General features: G+C 44.1%; 1 protein-coding gene across 2 annotated transcripts; it reads left to right on the top strand.

Moving 5' to 3' along the window:
* The first annotated feature begins 1,453 nt into the window (after positions 1-1,453).
* LOC126604864 (uncharacterized) lies at positions 1,454-3,752 on the top strand. 2 transcript variants are annotated; one of them, XM_050272178.1, is made up of 3 exons: positions 1,454-1,800; positions 1,877-2,035; positions 2,124-3,752. In XM_050272178.1, the coding sequence occupies exon 3, from the start codon at positions 2,371-2,373 to the stop codon at positions 2,869-2,871; it is 501 nt and encodes a 166-aa protein (XP_050128135.1). In that variant the 5' UTR covers positions 1,454-1,800; positions 1,877-2,035; positions 2,124-2,370; the 3' UTR covers positions 2,872-3,752. The 2 variants fall into 2 exon arrangements, with proteins under 2 accessions (XP_050128135.1, XP_050128134.1); XM_050272177.1 differs by having other exon boundaries at positions 1,454-2,035.
* The last annotated feature ends 7,005 nt before the right edge of the window (positions 3,753-10,757 follow it).

Genomic DNA, 10,757 nt, shown 5'->3' with positions numbered 1-10,757 from the left:
ACACATCAAATTTAGCTTCTAAAAATCAAATGGGTGTAAAAATAAATCCACATATTGAATTGGGTTTATGGGGGTATATTAGGTATTAAATTTGGGTGTAAAGAGTAAGTTGGGTGTAGAAATAGGTTAGATGGGTTTAAATAAAATTTCCCTTATTTTAATTAAAAACTTGCTCCTAATGTGACAAATTCTAACTAAAAATGATTGATAATGAGGAATAATGGAATGTATAAAACGTATTCTGATGCTGCGCGTACATCTTGTGACAACTTTGTGGATGCAAATTTCTTCTTCCTTGTTTTTAGACAAAATTGCACCTACAAAACAAATAACACCTTAGGTCAAGGCCAAAAGCCTCACATGCCCACGATGAATTTGGGGGGGGGGGGATTTGGCCGAAGAACCTCCGATACCAAAGTTATAATTTTGAGAGAAAAGTGTTTGGAGAATTTTTGAGTGTTTAGCAAGAGTGAAAACTTAGCTTTTTAGAGAAAATGAGGTAGAATATATAAAGCATGGCCAGTCCCTTTGGGAGAGAAGTTGACTGGCCTCTTGTGTGTTTTTTTGGTGTAATTGGTAGTTTAATTGGCCATTAATAGATTAATTAGGTAATAAATCCATTAATTAGCCAATTAACATAATTTAAAAGGAATGTTTTGGGGGTTACCTTGTGGAGAACATGGATGAAATAGGTTTTGAATAAATACCTATTTTGGGCACTTTTGACTTGATTGTGGGATGTTTGCCCACTACTCGTGTGTACGAATTCCGGTGTTCCTCAAGGGTAATTTTGTCCCAAAAATCCGCATGTCGCCTCTTGATTATTTTTTGGCTCCACAAATGCCCCCACACCTGTTGGGCTGCTCACAAAAAAGGGCAATAGGTGTAGAGATTTTCTTGCTTTAGGAAACTTTGGATTGTTTCCTATTTTGATGTTGATTCCCTCTTTAATAAGAAATTAGATCCTTCTAGGAAAGTGAAATAAATTTCTCTCAAAGCCTATTTAAGTCCACCTGAAGTGAATTATTAAATCAACTTTGGAGAACTATTTATTCTACCCTACAAGAGAGAGAGCTTAGAGGATATTTGTTCCCTCTCCTCCAGCAATCTTCTACATCTTGCCCGTGCAAAGGATCGTCTTTCGTTGCTTCTAGGTAAGAAAAATTAATTTTCTTGTCTTCATAATGTTTTTGGGAATCTCGAGGCTTGAAATTGGCTCGACGGGGGTCAAGGAAGTGTGAAAAAATGCCTAGGGAAGCCACGGCAATGTAGTGTCGTGTGTGGCTTCATCTAACTTGGGTCCTGGTGTGAGGGAGGATACGCCAGGCTATGGGGCCTGTCAGGTTTGCTGGGCTCCTACGGCTTGGGCCTTTGTTGTTTTTTTTTTGTTTTTTTTTTGGCAACCCTCTAACGAATTCCAGTCATATCTTTGTAGAATTTTTTCAAGCATGTCCCCCTCAAGCCACAAGAATGATGATGGTGTGCCGTCGTTGTACAGTCAAGGCGGGTCATTGAGTAAGGTTGGCTACTTCAAGGTTGCTCACTTCAAGATTAGCTCCAATTACTTGTTTAGAGACTTCCTCGAGGCATATTGGTATGCCATTTCGTCGGGAGTGCGTGTGAAGCGTGTGAAGGATGGTAGCAGCCGTGAGTCAAGGCTGAGCTCGGAGAGCTATCAAGTTCCACCTTTACTATGTTGTGTTGGGGTTTACTTTTCCTATGCCACGTTTCTTCCAAGAAGTGCTCTGCTCTATGAGATGTGCCCCTGCCCAATGTTCTCCGAACGCGATCCATATGATGGTGGCATTCCACAATCTAAGCCAATTCTTTGACTTAGATTTAACCGTCAATGAATTTTGGTACTTCTTTGGAATAGGTCACATTGATGGAGTTGGGCAGCTGTGATCTCGCCATAGGCTTTTTGATAACTCAAGTAAGGGAGATCATGACTGAGCCAATGAGACATTGAAGATAAGTGGAGAATGGGAATCTAATTCTTCCCCCGAGCTACGTGTACCATTGGTCTTCATATCCGGTAAGTAGGCTGCTTAATCTTCGCAGCTGCTTTGTTTTAGTGCTAAGTTGCTTTTTAATTTTCTGATTGTCTTCCTCTGCTTTTGTAGATTCGAAATTTAGCTCCACTCTTAAGACTTTTCCAGACATAAAGAAAGTTCATGTTGCTCTGGGTATCCCCTCCAAGTACCGTGAAAGATGTTGGCTGCTTAATCATCTTCGTAGGGAAAAATGTGGGTTGCCTTTGAGAGAGGAGATAAAACGAATCAAGTCTGAGGCTTTGGCTCATCTTATCATTGTGGTAGAGCCTCCTACAAATGAAGGTGGGAAAAAGAGCCTTCCCCACCTGCCCAAGAGATGCCTGCTGAGAAGAAACCGAAGATTCCTTCCGTTGCTCGTGAGGGTTCACCGACTGCTCCCAAACTTGTGATTAACTTGACCTCCTCTAAGGGCAATAAAGAGGAGGTTGCTAGATCTATGCCCGTGGCACTTGCCAATCTGAAGGCTGCTAGCTCGATTGCGGAAATGATTGCCCAACGTAGAAGTTCCTCTGTGTTTTCGGTGCCGAAGTTTGTGCTAAAGCCTCTGTCTGGGGCTAAGTCTGGTTCACCTTTAGAGAAGCTTGCTACCATGAAGAGTGACAAGGTGCCCTTGCCTGCTAAAGTAGCGCCAAAATCTTTTCCCTCTACTGCTGAGATTGACTCGTCTGTTGAGAAGAATGAGACTGTTCGCGTAGGCAATCGTGAGAAATTCACCAAGTCTGTTTATAGGAAAGCTTATGAGATTTGTGTGCTCTTGGAGCCAAACCTGCTTGAAGATATGGATGTATGTGCCAAGTTTGTTGATGGCGTCAAATGAGTTGTTGGCCTAAGTTCCTTGCGAAGCATACGACCGAGTATAGAAAGACTGCTCTGCTGGCCATGATGCAGAAAATGGAGATTCTGTTAGCTGAGTCTATGCTTCTTGATCAAGAGGATACCAAGGCTGCTAAGGAAGTGGCAAGAACTGTGGCAGTCGAAGCTTACTCCTCGACCGAGAAAGTCAAGAGATTGGAATCTGAACTTGCTGCTTTGAAGGGGAGGGGTCTAATATCTCTGCCTCCACTTCTCTGTAGCTTGAGATCACTCACTAAGAGATCGTGGATTTGAAGACTAGGCTTGACGCAATCCAAGTAAAGTACGAAAGTGCAGAGAAGGAGATCGAGTGTTACATACCTTAAATTCAAGATCTTGAACTTCAAGTGTTTGAACTCCAAGGTGCTTTGAAGATTAACGACAATTTAAAGAAAGAAGTGGAGGAGCTGCATCGGGTTCGTGCTTGACTACTCGAGGAGAATGAGCAGTTGAAGGGTTCGGGGCTTCATTTACTCAGAGTCAAGCCGATTTCTACAACCTAGGTTATGTAGATCATCTCTTTGGACGACAGTCTGACTTTGAGTTTTCTAGTAAAGACTTCGAGACCTTCTCTAGTTCTCCGGAAGACTTGCTCGCCTTTACTTTTGAGTCCTGTATTACTGAAGTAGTCGGAAAGGTTGGTGCTCAGGTTGTTGAGGGCGAAGCACCGGATGGTGCCGCTGCTGAAGGCATCACGACTACTGAAGGTATGGCAACCGAGTAGTTGTGGGATGTCCAAGCTACTGAAGAGTAGTCTTTTAGGTAGCCTTTAGGATTTTTTGTTCTTCCTTGTTGCTTTTATTTTGCTTGAACTCCTTCCGTTTTTGCTAGTTGTTTATCAATTTTGCTAGAAAATTTAATAAACTTGTTTCCTTCGTTTTTCTCCATCTTCTCTTCTTTTTGTCCATATCCTAACCTTTAGACGTTATAGACCAGTGGCAGGCATGCTACTTTTCTATAAGTAGATAGGCTCGCGTAGCCTACACAACGTAGGTGTTGGTGTAGAACTTTTGCAAAGTTGTTAACCATAGGGTTAGCAACCGGATATCTTACTTATAGAAGCAGACAAGTTTGCATAACCATTAGCTATCTAACCTTGGCTTTCTCCAATTCCGTAGGTTGCGTAGCAAGTGTCACAACACTTTAGGACTTGGAGTAGGTTGTTCCGCGCTTGGTAGTGGTGAAGCTTATTGACTACGTAGCATGTCGACAGTGGATAAGGCTTCGTATATGCACGCTAGCTTGTTTAACCTTTCATAAGAATGTGCAGATGTGTAAGTCTAACGTGGCTTTACTGCTCGAAGGGCAAGCCGTAGATAGTCTTTCGAAAACTGTAGGCTACCTTAGTGCACTCGATAGCAACTTTAGGTTTCCAGGGTAGCCGTCCATAGGGTGTACTGCATAATGTGCCCTCTCCATCTCTAGGGCCCGATTCCCTATAGATTAGGCCAAAAGACCCAAAATCCTTTAGTAAGCTAAGCCTTGAAAAATACCATTATCGCTACTTCTAGGAATGTTTGCGTAAGCCATCCTGCATCTAGTTATACTAAGGCATCCAGGTTCATCCACGTCTGGATATTCGGAGTGTAGAGTTTATCCTTCTGCTTTGGAGAGTAGACTTATGCGGGTGTCGGGAAATTAGTTTACCCTCTTACACTGGAGAGCATAGTTGGTCATTCCGGGGGAGGGTACAATTCCCACGATGAGTTCCTAAGAAGGGCGTGATCCTCTTTTGAAGTGCAGGAGAGATAAGTTATTGTAGACATGTAGTTGAGCCAATTTGTAAATTACTTCTGAATTCCTCATTGAAGAACGAGTGAAACGAAGGAATAACTTAACTGTAAAGACTACATAACAACTGGATAGTCCTTGGCTTGCGAGGTGGTGCCCGAAGAGTTGCTTGAGTCTTCAGATCTTGATATAGTGGAAGGTTACACATGGTACTTTCTCAGGTTGTAGGCGTTCCACTGCTTCTCGATCTTTTTGTCGTTCATGGTAGTGAGGGTGTAAATACCCTTACCGCATACTCTGCTAATCTTGTACGAACCTTCCCAGATATGATCCATCTTTTTGGAGCCTTCTCTACGGGCAGTGATGAAGGCCTTTCTTAGGACTAGATCTCTGTGTTAGAACTGTCCGATCTTGGCCCTTTTGTTGTAGCTAGAGAAAAGCTGCTGCTGGTAGGCTGTGATGCAGGTGATGGTCTGCTCATGTTTCTCCTCTGCCAGATCTAAGCTTGTTGCCATCTTCTTACTGTTCTGCTCAATGCTTGGCAGTAAAGTGCTGATGCTTGGCACGATGATGTTGGGAGGAATGATTGCTTCCGAACCATATGCTAAAGAGAAATGAGTCTCACCAGTTGCTTGTCTTTTGGAGGTGCGATATGCACATAGACATCTGGGGAGTTCGTCTGGCCATTTTCATCAGTGATGGATTTCTTGAGGCAGTCGAGGACCATCTTGTTGGATGCTTCAGCCTACCCATTGCCTTGAGGATATCTCGGCGTGGACATGTGCTGCTTGATGCCATAGTTTTGGAAGAACTTTGCCAAATCTTTGCCCACAAATTGTGGGCCGTTGTCGGTGATGATGGACTGAGGGATGCCAAATTGACAAATGATGTTCCTTCATATGAAGCGCTCTATGTCCGTCTGAGTCGTAGTCGTCATGGGCTCTGCATCTACCTATTCGGTGAAGTAGCCGGTTGCCACGATCATCATTCTTCTGCCCCCAATAGTAGCCGGCATAGGTCCTACCAGGTTAATTGCCCACTGCATGAACGGCCAAGGACTCGTCTGCGGGTTTAGCTCACTGGCAGGCAGTGTTGGTACCGGCTTGTAGCGTTGGCAACGGTCGTACTTTTGTGCTAACTCCTTAGCATCTTGGTGCATGGTAGGCCAATAGTAGCATGCATTAAGAGCCTTCTGTGCTAAGGAATGTCCTCTAGAGTGATTTCCACGAACGTCTTCATGGATTGAGCTTAAAACCTTCAAGTTATCGAGAGGCGCTAAGCAATGGAGATGTGGTCTGATGTAGGATCTTCGGATGACAATGTCATTCCACATGTAGTAGCGTACGACCTTGATTTGGAGCTTTCTATAATCCATTCTTTCTGGGGGGAGTGTGCCGTTGACAAGGTAGTCTATAATAGAACTTTTCCAATTGGGAGTTATATTAACCAGTGACATTTTGGCTGCCGGCTCCATCTCTATGCTTAGCTTGTCTAGATATTCCACGGAATAGAGCGTTTGAGTTAGTGGTTGAGGATGGAGCCTAGGCCGGCTAGCGTATCTGCATGGGCATTGTCTGTTCGTAGAACTTGAGTGAGAGTGTAAGTCTGAAATGCCTCAAGCTGCTGGCGTACCTTCTCTAGGTATTGTGCCATCCTTGGATGTTTTGCCGTGTACTCCCTAGTAGCTTGGCTAGTGATTAACTGGGAATCGGAATGAATTGCGAGCTTCTTCATTGCCAAGTCTTTTGCCCTTCAGAGGCCTGCTAGTAGGCCCTCGTATTTTGCTTCGGTGTTGGATGCTTTGAATTCTAAAGTGATTGCTTGCTCTAGTATTAAACCGTTTGGGGTGACAAGGACCACGCCTGCTTCTGAGCCTTTGTAATTGGATGCGTCGTCGACATGAAAATGCCAGAAATCTCTGTTGGATGGAGCAGGATAATGGCTAAGGTGTGCTCGGTTGCTTCTGAGGCGTTGCTAGGCTGCTTTGTTATATCACCTAGGCTAGGCTTGAATTTCGCTATGAAGTCTACCAAGGCTTGGGCCTTTATAGCCGTGTAGGGTTGGAAAACTAAACTGTATTGGCCAAGTTCCAACGCCCACTTTATCACTCATTGAGAAGCGTCTGGACCATGTAGGATTAATCGTAGAAGATATTGAGTCATGACGATGACTGTATAAGCTTGAAAGTATGGTCTGAGCTTCCGAGCTGCAACAACTAGCACCAAAATTAATTTTTCGAACTTCGGATATTTTGTTTCTACATCAAAAAGAGCTTTAGAAGTGTAGAATACTAGCAGTTAGGCCCACAACTCTTCTCGTATGAGGGCAGAGCTCACTGCTACTTCGGAGACTTCTAGGTAGATGTATAAATCCTCTGCTGTATCCGGCTTAGATAGTAAGGGAAGTGATGTGAAATACTTCTTTATGTCTTGGAAGGTTTTTCGCACTCTTCATCCCATTTGTCTCATTGTGCCCTTTTGATAACCTTGAAAAATGGCTTGCATTAATCGATGGACTGCGAAAGAAAGCGGTTAAGGGTTATTACTCATCCGGTCAAGCTTTGGATCTCCTTCAAGGTAGTTAGAGACTTTATCTCTAAGATCGCTCGGATTTGCTTGGGATGTGCTTCATCTTGTAGGTTTTGAGTACCCTAGGAATCAACCTGAAGATACTCCAGACGTCCATTTGGTGAGGTTGAGCTTCATTTTGTACTTTCAGAGGATGTTGAAAGTTTCGGCCAAGTTGCGGATGTGGTCTGACTGGTGCTTGCCTTTTACCATGATGTCGTCAACATAAACCTCCATAGTTACCCCAATTTTCTTTTAAACATCATGTTTAGTAACCTTTGGTAAGTGGCTCCGGCATTTTTGAGGCCAAAGGGCACGACCTTGTAGCAGTAGGTGCCTCGCTCGATCACGAACGCTGTTTTCTCCTTGTCGGGCTCGTATATGGCTATTTGGTTGTAGCTGCAGTATGCATCCAAGAAGCTAAGCAGTTGGTTCCCAGAAGTTGCATATACTAATAGATCGATCCGAGGTATAGGATAAGGATCTTTTGGGCATGCTTTGTTGAGGTCGGTGTAGTCTACACAAACCCTCCATTTTCCTTTGTCTTTCTTCATGTCTAGCATGACGTTGGTAAACCATGCTGAGTGTGATACCTCTTCTATGAATCCGGCCTCCAATAGCTAATCAATTTCCACCTCGATGATCGCTACTCACTCAAGTGTGAAATGTCTTCTCTTTTGGATCACCGGTTTGGCAGCGAGGTCGACGTGCAGCTTGTGGCAGGCCACCTCAAGGTCGATGCTGGGCATGTCGGATGGTGACCATGTGAAGACATCTCGGTTTTCTCTAAAGAAAGTTGTGAGTTCTTCCTTATCGAATAGGCTTAGACTTGAGCCGATTCTAACCGTCTTTTCTGGCTATTGGAGATCAAGAATGATGTCTTTGGCATCCTCTTCGGGTTTCCATCCTATCTCATATGCTTGGGCACCATCTTCTTAATTCGCCTGCTGTAATTACTATTTGGTAGCTTCTACGGAGGTAAAGGTCTTCTTCTTTAACTCTTTCAACATTTGCACAGTGCATCATCAGGATGTGGCCTGGTCAGACTTGATCTCTCTGACTCATCAACCCGGGATGTGGAATCATATTGTTTGATACTTGACGGAAGTGATGACATCCAGCTTGATCAACCAAGGTCTCCTAAGAATCCCATTATAGGGAGATGGGTCGCTTATGATCGTGAACATCTGCTTTGAGACAACTAGCAATGTTCTCACATCAAGTGTGATGTGGCTAATAATAGTTGAGGTGCATCCGTTAAATCCAGTGAGTACCTTTGCTCGGTGTATGATTGTGCTTTTTAGGCCAATTTTCTAAATGACTGAGAGTTGAAGTAGGTTGACTGCACTTCCGTTATCAACCATCATTCTGTCGACTATGGCATGGGCTAGTTGGATAGATACTACTAGTGTGTCGTCATGTGGGAAATCGATGCCTTCTGCATCCTGCTTGGTGAAGATAATAATAGGTCCAGGTTGGGTGTCAACTACTTGGACTTGTGAGACTAGTAGAGCCTGCTGGATCTATCTCTTCTTAGAGTTGTCGGTGACCCCTTAGTGCTTGATCTCAGTGAAGATACCATTGATTCAAATCGTCTTAGTTGGTGGCTCTTCATCGTCATATGCGTCCCTTTTTGGCTGCGCAGCTGGCTTGTCTAAGTATCTATCGACCTTGCCTTCTTTCACGAGCTTCTTTAGGTAGTTCTTCAAAGTGTAGCAGTCGTTAGTTGTGTGACCAGGACCTCGGTGGAATGCTCAATACTTAGTGTTGTCCAACTTGGAAATTTCTCTTTTTGATTGTTTTGGCAGCTTGAACCATGGCTTGTTCTTTGATGTGGCGAAGGATTTGATGGATTAGAATTGAGAACTTAGAATAGTTCTTGGTCATCGGGCCTTTTTTGGTCGTGGGTTGGTCCTTATGCTTGGCCTCCTGCCTGCCTTTGCTGAACTGATTCCCGTTTTCTTTCCTTTGAGCCATTGCTAATTCTTTTGAGGTTGCTCGGGCACTTTTTCTGCTCGTCGAGCCTTGTCCCAAAGTGCATGCTTCTTTGACAGGGCAAAGAAATCTGCTAGAGTTAAGTCTTCTTTCATGATCATTTCTCCGAACAATGGGTGGTTTTCTAAGAGTCATTTTTTAAAGGCTGCACTTGCTATTGAGTCGTCACATCTGACAATCTTTGCCTTATTTGCTTTGAACTTCCTTACCTAGTCGTGGAGCGATTCCTTTGGGTTTTTCTTCATGTTGAACAAGTGGTCGGACTTTTTCTTGATCGAGCGGTAAGGTGAGTATTCTTTAGTGAAAACCAAGGAAAAATCATCAAAATTCCGGATGGATCGTGGTAGCAAGTTGTGACACCAATCTTGCACCTCACCTTGTAGAGTGGTGGTGAATATTTTGCACATGAGGCATCGTTGTTCCGGTAAAGGACCATCGCGCTGCGGTAATGCTTCAAGTGTCTCTTCGGATCTCCATCTCATTTGAAAGATGTGAAGTGTGTCATGCTAAACTTGCGTGGAGGCTCTGCCTGGTCGATCTCGTCTGTGAAGTGTGACCTGCTCATGTTGGTTATATCTCGTCGTAGTGCTTCATCGGCCACTTCGTTACGTTGGAAATCATGCAACCATTCATTGATGAATCTCTCCCTCTTCCTGAATTTGCTTTTGTTAGGGTAGCAGAGCCCTCGGCTACCCCCAGTCTTGACTTGTTGGTCCAGGCTACTTTTTTCCATGCTCGGCTCGTCTATGCCGTGGTTGCGATGCATGAGGTAGATTCTTAGCAGGCGAGGGATTTCTTCATAGACTGCTGGTTAAACTTGAGCTGGATTGGTAGAACTTGAGCCAGATTGAGTGACTGCATGTGGAGAATGCTCCTTACGGGCTTAGCTGCGATTTAACGATTTACCTAGAAGGCTGTTCATGTTGACTATAGGAGCGTGGCCAAAATCGTGAGTGTATACTTGTCCGTGGGCCTAATCGAGAGTGCACGCTCCTCTGCGCACTAAGATAGGAGTATACGCTATCTAGGGGGCCAATCGGGAATGTATGCTACTCGAACACTCGTTTCGTGGTTGGTCGAGTTGCTCCTTGCCAGGACGCTAGTGGAGAGGTTCCTCATCTGCCCTTGTCTTACTTCGGGGCACCTTGTTTGGGGTACGTTGGATCTCGATGCGTTGCAAGAGCTAATTCACCAAGGTCGTTTGTTGTGCAAGGACGCTCGTTAAATCTATGACTTGTCAGGATAAGTGTTGTTCGCCATTCGAATTGCAATAACTTGGAAGGAATGTGCCTCTTTAAGCAGTGGAAGGGTGGTAGACTCCGAGCCCGAGATTTGAGTTGGGAAGTGTTAAATCCATGGAGAAATGTGGTGAAAATGCCCGCAGCTCGATGGTTGGTCCAAATGGTTGGGATATTTGTAGACATTGAAATTTCGGTGAAATAAATATTGACAATTTTATTAAAATTACAACCCTCATTCATTTCACCTACATCGTGCACTCACTTCACATACATCATACACTCATCCCACCTACAACATCCACTTACTTCACCAAACA

This window comes from Malus sylvestris, chromosome 15, assembly GCF_916048215.2.
Source record: "Malus sylvestris chromosome 15, drMalSylv7.2, whole genome shotgun sequence".
NCBI classification, from domain to species: Eukaryota; Viridiplantae; Streptophyta; class Magnoliopsida; order Rosales; family Rosaceae; genus Malus; species Malus sylvestris.
The sequence above is the reverse complement of the archived record's forward strand: the minus strand, read 5'-3'. Positions and strand labels throughout refer to the sequence as shown.